General features: G+C 31.5%; 2 protein-coding genes across 4 annotated transcripts in view; one reads left to right on the top strand and one right to left on the bottom strand.

Annotated features, from left to right (window-relative positions):
* Positions 1–3,111, top strand: part of LOC143069081 (zonadhesin-like) — a 35,866-nt gene extending 32,755 nt beyond the window's left edge. For 2 of the 3 annotated variants that reach the window (XM_076243530.1, XM_076243529.1), the window contains one exon: positions 2,726–3,111. In XM_076243530.1, coding sequence (XP_076099645.1) covers positions 2,726–3,045 — 320 coding nt within the window. In that variant the 3' untranslated portion in view covers positions 3,046–3,111. The remainder of the gene's footprint in view (positions 1–2,725) is intronic. The other variant, XM_076243531.1, reaches the window with a different exon arrangement.
* Positions 3,112–5,690: 2,579 nt separating this feature from the next.
* Positions 5,691–18,503, bottom strand: LOC143069079 (H2.0-like homeobox protein). Its single transcript, XM_076243528.1, has 4 exons — positions 18,176–18,503; positions 17,769–17,912; positions 14,661–14,848; positions 5,691–6,131 (listed from the first exon to the last, which is right to left on the bottom strand). The coding sequence occupies exons 1-4, from the start codon at positions 18,471–18,473 to the stop codon at positions 5,973–5,975; spliced, it is 789 nt and encodes a 262-aa protein (XP_076099643.1). The 5' UTR covers positions 18,474–18,503; the 3' UTR covers positions 5,691–5,972.
* Positions 18,504–20,218: the final 1,715 nt, after the last annotated feature.

Raw genomic sequence — 20,218 nt, 5'->3', positions numbered from 1 at the left:
ATTTTTGACAATACATGGGTTTTTTTTTACACAAAACAAATGTCAAGATTTTACAAATCAATTAAAGATTTCTTCTTCAAACTTTTTAAATCTAAAATTAAATAGTTGACACAGCATAGGTTTCTGACACAGAATGAATGTGGTCTAATGAACTTAAAAGTTTTTTTTTGCCTTTGAGCAATTCACTATGCTGTTGAATATTAATCCTCTCAAAAAAATGTTTGAAGAAATTTTCTTTTTATTTATGAAATCTGAAATGAGAAAAATTTAAACCCCCCCCCCCCCTCCCCTTTTTTTTCACATCCCCGTTTCCCTTTTTCCAAAACTGATATCAATTCAAATTTCTAATGGAGTTGGCAACAATAACTACTCTTTTAAATACATCATAAAATATTAAAATGTAAAATAAAGTGCTTGTTATCACTGAATGGTAAAGATTGGTTGGTAGTAAAAGTGAATATACATTGTTTATTGTATAAAACAATAAAAAAAAACTTCACCAGAAACATTTTATATTGGCAAATTTCCAATGAAGTTATTTACATAAAGTTATTGGCAAATAAAAATAGAAAATGACATCATAGTCATGTCTGGCAAATGTCCAACATACACTATCTAAAAACATTTTAGATAAGATAAGGAAAAAAAGCTTCATCAGCAACATTTTATATTGGCAAATTTCCAATGAAGTTATTTACATAAAGTTATGGGCAAATAAAAATAGAAAATGACATCATAGTCATGTCTGGCAAATTTCCAACATATATTATCAACTACTATTCTATACAAAGAAAGATAACTCCAATTGAAAATTAATTGCTATTGCACAATATTGTGCAATTAGATATTTCTTGCTATTGTGCAATACTGTGCAATTGAAAATTTCTTGCTATTACACAATACTTGATATGGAATCCTGATTTGGACCAACTTGAAAACTAGGCCAATAATTAAAAATCTAAGTACATATTTAGATAAAGCATATCAAATAAGCCCAAGAATTTAATTTTTGTTGAAATCAAACTTAGTTTAATTTTGGACCCTTTGGACCTTAATGTAGACCAATTTGAAAACTGGACCAAAAATTAAAAATCTACATACACAGTTAGATTTGGCATATCAAAGAACCCATTTATTCAATTTTTGATGAAATCAAACAAAGTTTAATTTTGGACCCCCATTTGGACCAACTTGAAAACTAGGCCAATAATTAAAAATCTTAGTACATTTTTAAATTCAGCATATCAAAGAACCCCAAGGATTCAATTTTTGTTAAAATCAAACTAAGTTTAATTTTGGACCCTTTGGACCTTAATGTAGACCAATTTGAAAACGGGACCAAAAATTAAGAATCTACATACAAAGTTAGATTCGGCATATCAAAGAACCCCAATTATTCAATTTTTGATGAAATCACACAAAGTTCAATTTTGGACCCTTTGGGCCCCTTATTCCTAAACTGTTAGGACCAAAACTCCCAAAATCAAACCCAACCTTCCTTTTATGGTCATAAACCTTGTGTTTAAATTTCATAGATTTCTATTTACTTATACTAAAGTTATGGTGCAAAAACCAAAAATAATGCTTATTTGGGCCCCTTTTTGGTCCCTAATTCATAAACTGTTGTGACCTCAACTCCAAAAATCAATCCCAACCTTCCTTTTGTGGTCATAAACCTTGTGTTAAAATTTCATTGATTTCTATTTACTTATACTAAAGTTATTGTGCGAAATTCAAGAATAATGCTTATTTGGGCCCTTTTTTGGCCCTTAATTCCTAAACTGTTGGAACCAAAACTCCCAAAATCAATCCCAACCTTCCTTTTGTGGTCATAAACCTTGTGTCAAAATTTCATAGATTTCTATTCACTTAAACTAAAGTTATAGTGCGAAAACCAAGAAAATGCTGATTTGGGCCCTTTTTGGCCCCTAATTCCTAAAATATTGGGACCAAAACTCCCAAAATCAATCCCAACCTTCCTTTTGTGGTCATAAACCTTGTGTTAAAATTTCATTGATTTCTATTCACTTTTACTAAAGTTAGAGTGCGAAAACTAAAAGTATTCGGACGACGACGACGACGACGACGACGACGACGCAGACGACGACGCCAACGTGATAGCAATATATGACCAAAAAATTAAAATTTTTGCGGTCGTATAAAAAGTAAACGCATAACAATACGCACATTAAAATTCAGTTCAAGAGAAGTCCGAGTCATACATATTCGTGAATCTGACATAACTTTATTCAGGTACAAGGTGTTTAGAAAAAAGATATAATTTATTTTGATTTAGACAACAAACCATATCTTGTCAAATTTCTTGATTTTCTTTGTTTTACACCGACTTTTTGTGTATATTTTGGATTCGAAAAGTATGTGCTCCGAAGAAACAACTTTATATTTGGTGAGATTATGTAAATAATAATACTAGTACTAAAACTTCTCTAAAATATTCATATGTGTTTTGGCTGCGCATGATGTTTCAACTTACAATCGGCATAAAGCATAGTCGCAAAATATTCTCTTTCGCTGAAGCGACGTACCTTAATCATTCAATATACCAAAACAAATATTGAGCATAATTTTTTTTCGGTGGAACATTACACACAGTAATTAAAATTAACTCTGTTCTTTCAATGTTTTCAAACTTTTTAATGGTTGCTAAATCCTTGAGGGTAGCGCAATAAATAATGAAAAAAAAATATTCGTAATTATTTTTTAGATCCAGAATGCAGTGTAGTAGTACGTCATGATTCTTGTGGTACTGAAACCATGCTGACTGGTAACTGTGCCTACTCAAACCAGTTCACAACACAGTGTCAATACATGATAAAAACTGGTATCAACACAGACGGTGAATATGTAGCTGATGTAACTGTCAGTGGCAAGAAAACCAGACTGGTTTCCGGTAATGCAATAAAGGACTGTGCCACATTTTCTGTAAAAGGATCTTTACTCATTGTGACGGAGGACACGTGTGAGAGATGCATTTTGCAGTTTATTCGTAACATGACGCCAAAACATTCTTGTATCAAATCATAACTAGTCAATTCTTTTAATTGAAATTAAGTTCAATACTTGTAAATAATATTAATAAAGTTTCTGCATTATCAACATGACATTTACTTAAGCCGAAAGAAATTCACGTGTAAGTCCGTGTTGATTTCAAAAGCTACATGAAAACTTAGAAAATATGTTTTTGTCTGTATATAGTTCTTAATTTGTATTGGTCTTGTTTAAATTTCCTTATATAAGAAAGATAAATAATAAATGGGGAATGAGTCAATAGGATACGGGTGAATCTAGAAAGATTAAAGTGACTTACCTAAATTTATGCTTGATATGGTGTTTTGTTGAAATAAGCATTGTATATAAGTTTCACAACATTTAGTTGAGGCAAACTAAATTTAAAGAACGGAAATGACATTTTTTTTTCCGTTTGTAAAGAGGCATAACTCTAGAGGTGTAATACCACCATAGATTTTCCCCTATTAGTCTTTGTTAAATTTGTTCTTTTCAAAAAAATGTGTAGAATTTATCTTTGTTTCGAATAAGGAAATACTTGGCAGGTGTAAAGTTTTATCCTGTCCAGTACTATAGAAAAGCAGATGTTCCGCAGGGCGCAGCTTTATACGACCGCAGAGGTTGAACCCTGAACGGTTGGGGCAAGTATGGACACAACATTCAAGCTGGATGCAGCTCTAAATTTGGATTGCGATTAAATAGTTGACACAGCATAGGTTTCTGACACAGAATGAATGTGGTCTAATGAACTTAAAATAGTTTTTTTGCCTTTGAGCAATTCACTATGCTGTTGAATATTAATCCTCTCAAAAAAATGTTTGAAGAAATTTTCTTTCTATATATGAAATCTGAAATGAGAAAAATTTAACCCCCCCCACCCCCATTTTTTTTCACATCCCCCTTTCCCTTTTTCCCTTTCCCCTTTTCCAAAACTGATCTCAATTCAAATTTCTAATGGAGTTTGCAACAATAACTACTCATTTAAATACATCATAAAATATTAAAATGTAAAATAAAGTGCTTGTTATCACTGAATGGTAAAGATTGTTTTGATTGATCAGTTGGTAGTAAAAGTGAATATACATTGTATGTTGTATAAAACAATGATTTAAGTTGATTCAACTACTATTCTGAACAAAGAAAAATAACTCCAATTGAAAATTTCTTGCTATTGCACAATATTGTGCAGTTAGATATTTCTTGCTATTGCGCAATACTGTGCAATTGAAAATATTTGCTATTGCACAATACTGTGCAATTGAAGATTTCTTGCTATTGCTGAATACTGTGCAATTGAAAATTTCTTGCTATTGCTTAATATTTAATATAATAATTTTGGATCCTGATTTGAACCAACTTGAAAACTGGGCCCAAAATCAAAAATCTAAGTACATGTTTAGATTCACCATATCAAAAAAGTCCAAGAATTCAATTTTTGTTAAAATCAAACTTAGTTTAATTTTGGACCCTTTGGACCTAAATATAGACCAATTTTAAAACGGGACCAAAAATTAAGAATCTACATACACAGTTAGATTCGGTATATCAAAGAACCCCAATTATTCAATTTTTGATGAAATCAAACAAAGTTCAATTTTGGACCCTTTGGGCCCCTCATTCCTAACCTGTTGGGACCTCAACTCCCAAAATCAATCCCAACCTTCCTTTTATGGTCATAAACCTTGTGTTTGAATGTCATTGATTTCTATATACTTATACTGAAGTTATTGTGCGAAAACCAAGAATAATGCTTATTTGGGCCCTTTTTGGCCCCTAATTCCTAAACTGTTGGGACCAAAACTCCCAAAATCAATCCCAACCTTCCTTTTGTGGTCATAAACCTTGTGTTAAAATTTCATAGATTTCTATTCACTTTTACTAAAGTTAGAGCGCGAAAACTAAAAGTATTCGGACGACGACGACGCCAACGTGATACCAACATACGACCAAAAATTTTTCAATTTTTGTGGTCGTATAAAAATGCACATAATATTTCATTGTATATAAGAACATAACTATCATTGGAAGTTAAACAATCAAATTTCTCCCCTTATTTAACCTATGTACAAGCTTTAGTAACCATGTAACCTCAAGTTTACAAAATATTTATAGAAACCTCAAATAAAATAAAAAAATATTGGTGCTTTGAAATACCCAAGACATATGTTTATGACACAGAAATGTTTTACTGCAATGAAATGTAGGATTTATTACCTATAACTGTCAGATTGATTATTCAAGGGAATATTTTTTTCGACCTATTTTCGTATACAACCGGATGTGACTTTTCATGATTTGGTGGTATTACACCAAGAACGGTAGAGGCGACGCCACCAAAATTCAAGCTTCATCTGTGTATTGTGATTATGACCATTGAACAAAAGTTTCATAACAATTGTTTAAGTATTATTTGCAAGCTAAAGTAAAGAGAAGGGGAAATAAAAATTCTGCATTGTAAAGGGGCATAACTCTAGATCAATTATAGTGACGACACCAAAATTCAAACTTGATCAGTGTTTTTGTGGCATTACGCACTGGGTTTCATAACATTTGGTTAAGACAAACTTAAGTAAGAGAACGGAAACAAAAATTCAATTAGAAAAACCCACACCATACACCTAGAACAAAGACATGTGGACCATAGAGTATGACTAAATATGTGAAAAGATATTTAGATAACATTTAATATGTATGTACAAAACAGTTTTAAAATCTATAGGCTACATCTATTGTTAATTTAAAGCTTTGAACCTTATTTTTGATAATATCCATTGATATAAACTTATATATCAGTAACTATAAATATTCCAACCATTCCTCTTAATTCAGTAGCAGCCCTGAAGTGCTTGATTGTAAAAATTGTGTGTGCAACGGATGTTGATTTTCCATTGCTAACTCCGACAATTCACCTTAGCGAGTGAGATTTTGTCTCGATATTTTTCACGTTAGGATGATTGCTCGCTGTCCGATTCCAAATCATCGATTTTCTCTTTTGAACTACAATGTTTTTCGGTAGTGTCTCTCTTTTGCTCACTTAGTTCTTTTTCTTTCATTTGTTGCATGTGTCTCCACTTCATTCTTCTGTTTTGAAACCAAACTTTTACCTACAGGAAAAGATCAAATTGTTAATTAAATGCCAAAATATCAAGTTAAGTCGCTTGAGATGTTCATGATGTTGTTTGAATCGTTTGTTTTGACATCATAATACAATTTTGAGTATAAAGTCCACTTTAGACAAAAATGAAATATGTCTAGATTTCTCTTTTCCTTTCCCTTTCTAAAGTTTATCGGCCATTTATTTTTAACATTAGAATTGGATTAGTAATATTACTGTTTAGTTGCCAGCATCAGTCTGAGATTTGTTGCAAACATTCATTATTATTTTTGCTCCACAATTAATCAAAATTCAAACTTTTCACAAGTAAGCATGATATATTCAACCTTTCTATTGTCTATATTCTCTGTTATTGAGTGACCTTAGTCTATGATGAGTTTATTTACAAGCACTGGGTCCATGCCACTGCTGGTGGAGATTTATTTCCCCGAGGGTATCACCAGCCCAGTAGTCAGCACTTTTTGTGCTGACATGAATTATTATTGATATGGTTATATTTATAAATTAACTGTATACAAACTTTAGAATTTTTGAAAAACTAAGGCTTTTCTACCTCAGGCATAGATTACCTTAGCTGTATTTGTTATTTGTTAGCTGTGCAAAACTTTTAGGAATTTTGGTACTTAATGCTCTTCAACTTCGTACCTTATTTGGCCTTTTCAACTTTTTGGGTTCGAGCGTCACTGATGAGTATTTTGTAGACGAAACGCACGTCTGGCGTGTATACAAAATTTAGTCCTGGGGTAGTGTTCTCGAAGCTATCTTAGGATTAGGACGTGTCCTAAGACCAGCTTATGTCAAGTCTTTGTCCTAAATCGCGTTCTCGAAGCTCTTTTAACTTAGGATATATCACATTTTCGTCCTAACTTTAGGACACCTAATTAGGTGTCTTAAGATCATCATATCTTCATCCTAACTTTAAACATGCTGTTTTCTCATTTGTTTAGGCAGCAACCATTTGATTTTCTGGGGGGGGCTATGGTTTTTTTTGGAAAAAAAAGTTTGTTTCCAGTTTTTGGAGAAAAAAATAATTTGTTTTTGATTCTGAGAAAAAAAAATTGTTTGTTTCACCCTCAGCTGCCACTATATGTAATGCTAAAATTGAAAGAAAAAAATTGTTTTCGACTTGTCGCGAAAAAAATAGATTGTTTTTCGCCGCAGGCGGAAAAAAAAATTTGTCCAGAAAAAAAAACCATAGCCCCCCCCAGAAAATCAAATGGTTGCTGCCTTACGTGAAGAAGAACGTGAAAAGAGACGCACCATCGGTTATTAACTCGTTTTAAGAAATTGTGCATGCTTTTAAACTTTGAACTTCGTGTTTTTAAGATACGATGACACTACGAATTTAATATTCTCATTTTAAAACAAATTGTTTTACAGTTTATATCAAAATAAAATTGAGAATGGAAATGGGGAATGTGCCAAAGAGACAACAAACCGACCATTGAAAACCAGATGCTCCGCAGGGCGCAGCTTTATACGACCGTAGAGGTTGAACCCTGAACGGTTGGGGCAAGTATGGACACAACATTCAAGCTGGATTCAGCTCTAAATTTGGATTGTGATTAAATAGTTGACACAGCATAGGTTTCTAACACAGAATGAATGTGGTCTAATGAACTTAAAATACTTTTTTTTCCTTTGAGCAATTCACTATGCTTTTGAATATTAATCCTCTCAAAAAAATGTTTGAAGAAATTTTCTTTTTATTTATGAAATCTGAAATGAGAAAAATTTACCCCCCCCCCCCATTTTTTTCACATCCCCCTTTCCCTTTTTCCAAAACTGATCTCAATTCAAATTTCTAATGGAGTTTGCAACAATAACTACTCATTTAAATACATCATAAAATATCAAAATGTAACAAAAGGTGCTTGTTATCACTGAATGGTAAAGATTGTTTTAATTTATCAGTTGGTAGTAAAAGTGAATATACATTGTATATTGTATAAAACAATGATTTAAGTTGATTCAACTACTATTCTGGACAAAGAAAGATAACTCCAATCAATTGAAAATTTCTTGCTATTGCATAATATTGTGCAATTAGATATTTCTTGCTATTGCGCAATACTGTGCAATTGAAAATATTTGCTATTGCACAATACTGTGCAATTGAAGATTTCTTGCTATTGCGCAATACTGTGCAATTGAAAATTTCTTGCTATTGCACAATACTGTGCAATTGAAGATTTCTTGCTATTGCTGAATACTGTGCAATTGGAAATTTCTTGCTATTGCACAATACTTAATATAATAATTTTGGATCCTGATTTGAACCAACTTGAAAACTGGGCCCATAATCAAAAATCTAAGTACATGTTTAGATTCAGCATATCAAAAAAGCTCAAGAATTCAATTTTTGTTAAAATCAAACTTAGTTTAATTTTGGACCCTTTGGACTTTAATGTAGACCAATTTGAAAACGGGACTAAAAATTAAGAATCTACATACACAGTAAGATTTGGCATATCAAAGAACCCCAATTATTCAATTTTTGATGAAATCAAACAAAGTTTAATTTGGACCCGATTTGGACCAACTTGAAAACTGGGCCAATAATCAAAAATCTAAGTACATTTTTAGATTCAGCATATCAAAGAACCCCAAGGATTCAATTTTTGTCAAAATCAAACTAAGTTTAATTTTGGACCCTTTGGACCTTAATGTAGACCAATTTGAAAACGGGACCAAAAATTAAGAATCTACATACACAGTTAGATTCGGCATATCAAAGAACCCCAATTATTCAATTTTTGATGAAATCAAACTAAGTTCAATTTTGGACCCTTTGGGCCCCTTATTCCTAAACTGTTGGGACCAAAACTCCCAAAATCAAACCCAACCTTCCTTTAGTGGTCATAAACCTTGTGTTTAAATTTCATAGATTTCTATTTACTTAAACTAAAGTTATGGTGCGAAAACCAAGAATAATGCTTACTTGGGCCCCTTTTTGGCCCCTTATTCCTAAATTGTTCAGACCTCAAACCCCAAAATCAATACCAACCTTCCTTTTGAGGTCATAAACATTGTGTTTAAATTTCATTGATTTCTATTTACTTAAACTAAAGTTATTGTGCAAAAATCAAGAATAATGCTTATTTGGGCCCTTTTTGGCCCCTAATTCCTAAAATGTTGGGATCAAAACTCCCAAAATCAATCCCAACCTTTCTTTTGTGGTCATAAACCTTGTGTTAAAATTTCATAGATTTCTATTCACTTTTACTAAAGTTAGAGTGCGAAAACTAAAAGTATTCGGACGACGACGACGACGCAGACGACGACGCCAACGTGATAGCAATATACGACGAAAAATTAAAATTTTTGCGGTCGTATAAAAAGTGCTTGTTATCACTGAACGGTAAAGATTGTTTTAATTTATCAGTTGGTAGTAAAAGTGAATATACATTGTATATTGTATAAAACAATGATTTAAGTTGATTCAACTACTATTCTGGACAAAGAAAGATAACTCCAATTGAAAATTTCTTGCTATTGCGAAATATTGTGCAGTTAGATATTTCTTGCTATTGTGCAATACTGTGCAATTGAAAATATTTGCTATTGCACAATACTGTGTAATTGAAGATTTCTTGCTATTGCGCAATACTGTGCAATCGAAAATTTCTTGCTATTGCACAATACTGTGCAATTGAAGATTTCTTGCTATTGCTGAATACTGTGCAATTGAAAATTTCTTGCTATTGCACAATACTTAATATAATAATTTTGGATCCTGATTTGGATCAACTTGAAAACTGGGCCCACAATCAAAAATCTAAGTACTAAGTACATGTTTAGATTCAGCATATCAAAAAAGCCCAAGAATTCAATTTTTGTTAAAATCAAACTTAGTTTAAATTTGGACTCTTTGGACTTTAATGTAGACCAATTTGAAAACGGGACCAAAAATTAAGAATCTACATACACAGTTAGATTTGGCATATCAAAGAACCCCAATTATTCAATTTTTGATGAAATCAAACAAAGTTTAATTTTGGACCCCGATTTGGACCAACTTGAAAACTAGGCCCATTATAAAAAATCTAAGTACATTTTTAGATTCAGCATATCAAAGAACCCCAAGGATTCAATTTTTGTTAAAATCAAACTACGTTTAATTTTGGACCCTTTGGACCTTAATGTAGACCAATTTGAAAACGGGACCAAAAATTAAGAATCTACATACACAGTTAGATTCGGCATATCAATGAACCCCAATTATTCAATTTTTGATGAAATCAAACAAAGTTCAATTTTGGACCCTTTGGGCCCCTTATTCCTAAACTGTTGGGACCAAAACTCCCAAAATCAAACCCAACCTTCCTTTTATGGTCATAAACCTTGGGTTTGAATTTCATAGATTTCTATTTACTTATACTAAAGTTATGGTTCGAAAACCAAGAATAATGCTTATTTGGGCCCTTTTTGGCCCCTAATTCCTAAACTGTTGGGATCTCAACTCCCAAAATCAATCCCAACTTTCCTTTTGTGTTCGTTAACCTTGTGTTTAAATTTCATTGATTTCTATTTACTTATACAAAAGTTATTGTGCGAAAACAAAGAATAATGCTTATTTGGGCCCTTTTTTTGGCCCCTAATTCCTAAACTGTTGGGACCAAAACTTCCAAAATCAATCCCAACCTTCCTTTTGTGGTCATAAACCTCGTGTTCAAATTTCATATATTTCTATTTACTTAAACTAAAGTTATAGTGCGAAAACCTAAATTATTCGGACGACGACGACGACGACGACGCTGACGCCAACGTGATACCAATATACGACCAAAAAATTTTCAATTTTTGCGGTCGTATAAAAACCCACGTCAAATGGCAAAAAAGTCCCGCACAAGAAAATTGAAAAAAGAAATCCATTATTCACTTGTTAAGACAATCATCGTATGGTACTACACAGTCATTACCATTATCGTATGGTACTACACATTTATTACCATTATCGTATGGTACTACACATTTATTACCATTACCGTATGGTACTACACATTCATTACCATTATCGTATGGTACAACACATTCATTACCATTATCGTATGGTACTACACATTCATTGCCATTACCGTATGGTACAACACATTCATTGCCATTATCGTATGGTACTACACATTCATTGTCATTATCGTATGGTACTACACATTCATTGCCATTATCGTATGGTACTACACATTCATTGTCATTATCGTATGGTACTACACATTCATTGTCATTATCGTATGGTACTACACATTCATTGCCATTATCGTATGGTACTACACATCCATTGCCATTGTCGTATGGTACTATACATTCATTGCCATGACCGTATGGTACTAAACATTCATTGTCATTATCGTATGGTACTACACATTCATTGCCATTATCGTATGGTACTACACATTCATTGCCATTGTCGTATGGTACTATACATTCATTGCCATGACCGTATGGTACTACACATTCATTACCATTATCGTATGGTACTACACATTCATTGCCATTGTCGCATGGTACTACACATTCATTGCCATTATCGTATGGTACTACACATTCATTACCATTATCGTATGGCACTATATATATATACACATTCATTGCCATTAACATCGTATGGTACTACACATTCATTGCCATTGTCGTATGGTACTATACATTCCTTACAATTATCGTATTGCACTACACATTCATTACAATTATTGTATGGTACTACACATTCATTGCAAATATAATGAGTATTTGCAAAAATATAAAACATTTATGCAACGGTCTCGGTTGTGGGAGAAACAGCAGAACAATAATACCTTTACAACCAACTAAGGCATTATTCATTTTTGCTACAGTAATTCGAAGCACACAAACAATTATCTACGAGTCCTGGATTAATGCCAAATTGGAGTGCCACACCAAAATAGATTTACCTTTACCAAAAGTTATATTATTAAGTTTGTTTTTATAATAATTACATCAGATGCATGTTTCATTATAATATTTTAGTCTGATTGGCTAACTGCACATCACGTGTTATTCCGTAAGCAGTTGCATTGCTCAATACAACTTTTTATTCATTATAACACGTGGTCCAACAATAAAGTGCACAGGTGAATTAAATAAAAAAATATATAAAATTCGTGTTTTCATGATCATAGCTAAAAAATGTAATTATTGAATGCTTCTTTTTGTAACTTTATAGGGTTGTAAAAGCGTTGACCGTGCGCGCATTTTTAGAATGAAGCGCTTCCGCGCTTCATACAAAATGTACTTCGGTCAACGCTTTTACACCCCAATAAATTTACAAAAAGAAGCATTCAATTCTTAAATAAAAGTCTTCATTTCTGTGTCTTCCTTCGACCAGCAAAGTCAAGATACAGAAGATGCGAAATGAATTTCGAACATTTCTGATCAAATGTACAAGTATGACGGATGGAATAATTGGGCTTTATAAGTGTCATGTTATTGAGATATAGTTAGAAGGTTAAAGTTATCTACATTTTTATTGAACTGTTTTGTCGTTAAGTTTAGTTCTAACCCGGCACTCTTATTTAATTCATAGACGACTTTTGCAAATATATAGGGCTGATTTAACTGTGTTTCTGGTATACAACGGTATAGATATGATTGAAATTGTCACCAAACTTTGAAACAATAAATGAGCATACTTCATCGTTTGAAGGAAAGGGATAATATTAGATTCTTATCAGTACTCTGGTGGATTACTTAATATAAATTATGCCTCCTACGAATAAAGGAATCGGTGGCGGATCACGATAAGATTGATTGATTGATTGGTGTTTGCATGATCGCAAAAAAGGTCATATCGCGGCGAATCACGAAAAGAAGAGCACAGTTTGTTCCCATAAAAATATCATCTATTGGCTAAGAAACATTCAGTCCAACGTAAAGATGTAAGTTGTCGTTAAAAATGAAACAGCGTGAACGATAAGGGATTGATATTTTAAATAAGTCAACCGCCATTTTATTTAAACACTGAAACACTAACATGCATGTTTTCATTGCGGTGAGTTGCGAAAACGCATTTTTATCGAATATACGATGATTCTCAATGCAATTAAATTCCGTATGGTAAAAAAATTAAAAGGTGTAACATGTTTGGCATGTTGTAATCAAATGTTTGTTTTCTCTAATTACAATTTGACATATCACCTGTGTTTTACAGGTGTTTTCAATACACATTATTACACGAATCTACGATAAGTACGATACACAGATGTTGTGACAGATGCGGTTATCAATTCATTTAATGTGTCTGTAATATGTTTTTATTAATTTATATACATTTGCCCCATGCTATGGAGTTCATATACATTATGTAATAAATAAATAAATTTTATTTCATGAATTGAAAATATAATAAAGATAAATTGAAGCGAGGCTAAGTTAGTGCAAATGCTCAGTCGGAGATTTTTAATATGCAATTTATTATTTTCATAATTATAGCAGCGATATAGATACAAGGCCAGGTAACTGAATGTAGATAACATATATATGTCTATTAGATTTACAATTTAAAGACTATATGCACATTACCGAAAAAAAAGTATAATTTATTTGCACTGACAGAAAAGAGGGCTGCCAATGAATTTCATTGAACTCGCTTCTCTCCTGCAAGTTTCGAAGCAACTACAAACAAATCATATTTTTTTGTATTCTTATGAATCTAACAATGAACAATAAAAAAAAACAAATCAAGCAATCAGACAACAGCTGAAACTTTGCATGATCTAAATTTAGTCAGTAACTCTCGATCATAGTAGAGAGAAGTAAAAATGTCTTTGTCTAATGTTCTCAAAATGGTTTTAGTTCACATTTTTTATTTGCACTCAGAATTATTGTATAAGAGTCAGAAGAAGGCATGTTAGACGCCATCAGTTGGCCCCCAGAAATCGCAAATATAACAAATAGTTTCAGTAGATATAGGAAGATGTGGTGTGAGTGCCAATGAGACAATTCTCCATCCAAATGTTCATCTTTATTTCATAAGACAATTTAGGTAAATAGGTTACGGGCTGAAACGTTAATAACATTTTAAAATTGATGTCCACAACTTAATTATCTTTGATTAAAATTTTACCATTTACATATATACCTTTTGATCAAATTAAATTTGTGGATTAGCCGTTACAAAAACACATCTTGTAGACGCATAAATTCTAGGGTTGGGCAGTTGGTCATATCTAAATAAAGAAAACCGGGGGAATATTTGTAGTTTTAGCAGGTTAAAGGGTTTAAGCAAATATGTATACAATATCAAGAAAATATCAATATTGAGTGATGTGGTTGCCATACGTTCAGTGGCTAATATTCCATGCATATCCAGGCATACCTGACCAATAGTTTAATGATTTGTGAACACAACAAAAGAAAGGTTAGTTGTTAAAGTTTGATACTCGTGACCACATGAAACATGAGATTTTATTAATACATGTATTAATTTAACGCTTACAATTGAAATAAAACTTGAAATATAACATTGAAATCACTATTCCTTAAAAATAATCAAGATTACCTGTGCATCTGTAAGTCCTAACATAGCTGCTAGTTGTCTTCTATCAGGTTTTGTGACGTATTTTTGTACTTCAAATCTCTTTTCTAAACCTTTTCTTTGTAAGTTTGAGAAAACGGCTCTAGACCAGGATCTTTTTCGCTTTGACTGACCATTTGTACAAGTATCATCATTTAAAATCGAATATGGGCCTAGTAAAACAAAAATTAAATAAAACATTAAAAGTTATGTTAATATTTTACGTCCAATTAATCGCTTTTTTTAAAAATTTTTTTACACAAACCCTATCTCGCATTGTCTCGTGCAGGCTCTTTCTCAGAATCTAATACATTCAGGGTATTATTTTCAAATGCGTACACCAAAACATTAAGATTGGCTTACATCGTGCTAAACAATGATGTGAATTTTAATGTTTCATTTTGGGGTAAAGAACAATATGAAAGTATCCATAATTCTTTAGATTCTGATTCGACGAATGAGAATACTAAAAAGAAACAAAATCTTGATTGTATATAAAAAAAAGAAGATGTGGTATGATTGCCAATGAGACAACTGTCCACAAGAGACCAAAATGACACAGACATTAACAACTATATGTCACCGTACGGCCTTCAACAATGAGCAAAGCCCATACCGCATAGTCAGCTATAAAAGGCCCCGATAAGACACTGTAAAACAATTGCAATGAGAAAACTAACGGCCTTACTTATATAATGTATGTTCATTTTTGTATTTTGTGCCACCCTGGAACAAGTATTTTCAGAACTACGTGGTAAGTCACTAGAGTCATATCATACACAATTTAGCATTGTCATTATTAATTGCCCGGCTTTATATTATCAGGATAAAGATTCTTTTGAATGATTTGGTATTTCAATCACGAAAAAAAAAACGCTTCAAGAAATTTCAAAATTTTATTATCTATAAATAACGTGACTGCAAATTTTTAAATTTTAAAACATATAATTAATCGTGTCGTTGAAAAAACTATCACATTTAATAGTTTTGCGACACGTCTGATTTTCATGAGTATCGACGAATCATGGCCGAAAATTTTAAAAATAAACTCATCATCATAAAAAATTGCACACATATGCCTTAGAATTAATGGGAATTTGATTGCCATGCTAACACATCAAAATGACAAATCGATCCAGTCCTCTTATCTCGCTAACGGTTATAAATTCTAAGTTGTAATTTTGTTGTCCGTTGCAATGAAAATAAGAGATCGTTTGATAAGTTGCAGGTGTAGCGCGTTTTTTAAACACTCTTGAGATATCGAAACACAGGGATGTGATAGTCAAATGTGAAACTTATCAATACTTTCATTTATGTATTTATTTTTTTCCCCACTGTTGGCAAGATTTCTGATCGTGCCGCGTTTTCAAAAATGTATGTATTAATGAATTGTTTTTGAATTCGTTAAATAAATATTTAAGATACTAAGTTTTTTGTTTTAATTTTTTTTTAATTGAATTGTTTGTGAATGATTCCACATGATATTAAAAGTATCAACACAAAATTCAGAACATTTAATTATTTATTGGTGCATGTTTCTTCTAAAAATAAAAATAACATTTGACAAATTGATTAGATTTGTGAATAAACCATTCGTCTTGGACGCTCAAAACACAATATTTGAAAGCCAATGATGCATAAAAACCGAAACATGTGAAGAGAGTGCAGCCAAAAAGAACCTAAAATGGAAGACCAATTCATCTATGGTCAATCTTTTACTGAAGAAGTTGGAACCTTAGTTTCTTAAAAATTTCTCAATTTATAAATGGATAATTTTGTAAAGTTCTTATGATACAACATTAAATTATAATGATAAAAACGCAATGACTTTTTTTTGTGTCAAAATTACCAATTTAAACCAATGTATTATTAAAAGCAGTCATTTTGTATTTTCTTGACATTTTTAATACCTATGTTGATGGAATACATATAGATAAGTTTTTTTCTCTCACATCCTTGTCACATTGACTTTTGCATGAAGCACGAAATTGTAATAAAAATAATAAAATTTACTGCAAAGTCGACATTTCAAATGAATTTTTAGCTCTCTCGAGGTCTTGTTAAAATACATAAATACAAAGGATCATGAAAACTGAACGAATACACGACAGTACCACAGAACTTTAATAATGAGACAACAAAAGGATTCGAAAAAAATCAATTTAAAGCATATAAAAATTCGAGCAATACTTTCCACACAAAAAAACAGCATATATATGCGGTGTATGCAGAATTTGAAATATCAAAACTTTAGTGTGATAATTAATATTTTAATATGTTTGTTTGTCTGTTTTGTTGTTTTTTTTTTGTTGTTTTTTTTTTTTAAATAATGTGTTATATTTCAATATACTCTTTGTGAACCCATTTATTGGAATTAAAACATTTTCTTATTACATATCATTACAGAAAAGGTTTAAAAATCGAAAATTGCATACCATTATAAAATGTGGATATAGAACACGCAATAAGACACCAACCTTTGTATGTTGATAGGGCCTTATTTTATAGTAGAAGTAAGCAGTATAGGAATAAAGACAATGTTTTTTCTTCTGTTCTTTCTCTCTGTTATAAACAATAAACCACCGTGAAACTAACCAAGAGGTTTCATCTGCATATTTCTATCTTTTTTATATTTTAGGCATGAAAGAATTTATAGTAAATGATCAGATAAATAGTAAACTGTAATTTATTATTTACAAGCACACCATAGCGCAAAATATTTCACAAGGATAACTTTCTTTTTTTTCTTTTTCTTTTTTGAGGGTTCTACTTTTGAATAAATCTTAAGTTATACAGACTTTTAAAATACCCGTTTAGATACATTTATTATTTGAAAAAGGATAATTCAATTATTCTGAAAAAGAGAGGATGACGAAAAATAACTTTTTAATTACGTGTATCTTTGCGATAACTTCATACAGAGTAAGTTTTAAACTCCCTAATAAATTTTATATTGCTATATAGAAACGTAGAAAAACAAATATACATTTGCAAATAATTCCGTTTCAAATCTGCTGACAAAATTTGAAAAAAAAACGCATCTTCGTTTTACTTTTGTAAAAAGTTAATTTATCTTTGAAAAATTGTAAATACCTGGAAGGGTTTCTGTCTCTGAATGATAAAGTGTATAGTGTGGAGAATTGAAAGGGTGTGATGACATCTGTGAGAACATAAGAACACTGCAAGATGGAGAACCACAATCACACGTCCGTGTTAACGAGAACTTGTTTCTGTTTTCTGAAGAAAAAAAAATGAAATTATAATTACATTTAAAATCTTTTAGAATGTCATAGAATTTCATACGAATTTATAATACATGTATATGTTTTATATATGTATATGTTTTATATATGCATATATTTTTTTATACCGAATCTTATCTCAAAATAATAGTTTTGTGTTTAATTGTGGAATTATACGATAAAGTTAACAGTTATAACTTTAAAGCAACACAATTCTTAATTTAAGAAATGAAAGAAAAAGAAAAAAATCGATCTTACCATTTATTACCGGCGATTTGTGCCCAAAGTCCTCGGAAAGAATTCGATTAATTCCAAACTTAAGATCTTTAGGTGTCCCTATAATCGGTAATCGTTCTTGATTTATTGGAGAAACAATATTTTCCACACTTTTAGTCCTACAAAAATCCTGTAAAGGTCCTAAAGCTGACGGAGTTTGTTGTTCCTGTCTTATATGTAAAATATCCATTATATGGAACGAGGTCGGTTTCCGAGGATACGTTCTATATCCGGGCCATAACAGAGATTGGTTACATCCATAACAACCGTCCTGATACATTTTTGAATCCTTTAATAAACTAGATTTCAGTTTGTGACGAACTTGTATACAAATCATCAAAACCTCAGCATCTATAAATAATCTCTTAGCTCCTCCTTCATCTGTTGACTAGAGCTGTTATTTGTATATTATGTAGATGGAATTAGGTTATAAAAGTAAGCTAATTTAATGCTTTATATTAAAGGAATAATTATCGTTTTTTTTTTTTTGATTAATTGAATTTGATAATAAAATGGTTTATAATCTTTTAAATGTAAAACGCTTGAAAAAAAATATGCATTGAATATTCTATAAATTAAATAAAAAAGAGCTTATTAATATTTTTTGGAATAATTGTATATTTCGCATACTGAATGATAATTGCTTCAAAACGTTCCTTGCATGGATATTCTAAAGGAGAGGGTTTTTTGTTTTGTTTTGATTAATTCAACAATTAAAACATCGCGAATATTCATGGAATAGCTGTCACTGGACATGCAAGGTTATTTCTTTTTTTTATCCTGGTTACCAATAAAAAGGGTCATTAAAACGTAACGAAAGGACAATTAAATGGCCATGATTTGAATAGATGATAAAAAAAAATATAAAAGCATGATGTAATTTTCAATTCATTCTCTTCTCCCCGACCCACTCATTTTTTCTCTCACATATTTTTGCACTAACTTCAACAACCAACATTTCTAACTGAAGGTATGTTTTTTTGGTGTTATTTTTAATTGTCTAAAATTAAGTAATTTCTTAATCTAATTGTACACACCTTCAACCAAGATAAAATTTTAAAAATTTAAATTTTTTCATCCTCATAAAATGATAAAAATGTTGCATCCGTGTTACAACGATAAAACGCAGGTGATGTGGCCACCTAGTGGTTAATTTTACCCGTCTTATTTAATCAACTTTAATCGTTTATTTTTTACAGGTCATCTTATAACATTGAATAAAAATGTCTTAGAAACGAGATATATTGTTTCTCGGAGTGGTAGTGTTATCAAGGTAGTAAAACGGTTAAGAATTTTGACAAGTTCGCCCAGATGTCATTTGACGCTAATGATGTGATAAAACGTAAGAGCACGTGAATGAAACCAGGGGTCAGTAAAGATCATATCCCACCTGCAAACCTATTACAACTTCTTTTTGCGAAAATGTAAATGATGATGAGACTTCATCATCAATTAAAATAAAAGTTAAATGTTTGATCAATTAATTTGGTGATATTTTCTGTTTTTGGATCACCCGTGTTCATTTGGCTATTTGCTGTAATTTGTTTGTATTTCCGTTTGTATGTTTTCGTGCGGACAAGGAACACATAAAGCGTACCTTAACTCTTCCGCTATGTTTTAGATACTAATTTTTCTGGAATAGAAAATTGGAAAATCATACAAAAGCGTGAAGCAAAATAAGTTAGCCTAAATCAAGTCATTTACTTTAGAGAAGCAACAAGATGTTTCAAGGAAAATTTTAAATCATTCATGTATTGGGAGACGCAAATGAAATAAAACGTTCACATATAGACTTATGGTTAAGAGCTGAAGAATAATACAACACTTTATAAATTTTATGCCTCCGAAACGCTTTCCCGGATTTGCCTTCACGAAGTACGCTCGAATCCGAAAAATAGAAAGGCAAGAATTGAGGTCATACATGTTGTCAATCGTCACCAATTTTCCCCATTTATTTTTATTTCAAGTTAGATGAGTAACGGATATACACCAATTTTCTTGTAATCGATTCGCTGACTTGGTCAA

Source organism: Mytilus galloprovincialis, chromosome 3, assembly GCF_965363235.1.
Source record: "Mytilus galloprovincialis chromosome 3, xbMytGall1.hap1.1, whole genome shotgun sequence".
Classification (NCBI taxonomy): Eukaryota; Metazoa; Mollusca; class Bivalvia; order Mytilida; family Mytilidae; genus Mytilus; species Mytilus galloprovincialis.
The sequence above is the reverse complement of the archived record's forward strand: the minus strand, read 5'-3'. Positions and strand labels throughout refer to the sequence as shown.

Excerpts from the sequence above, each read along its gene's own strand:
- LOC143069079 (XM_076243528.1), bottom strand. The coding sequence starts at position 18,473 with ATGTATCAGGACGGTTGTTATGGATGTAACCAATCTCTGTTATGGCCC. Across the intron at positions 17,913-18,175 it reads CAAATCGCCGGTAATAAATG|AAAACAGAAACAAGTTCTCG; the intron begins GTAAGATCGATT and ends TTTTTTCTTCAG. Across the intron at positions 6,132-14,660 it reads TAGGACTTACAGATGCACAG|GTAAAAGTTTGGTTTCAAAA; the intron begins GTAATCTTGATT and ends CTTTTCCTGTAG.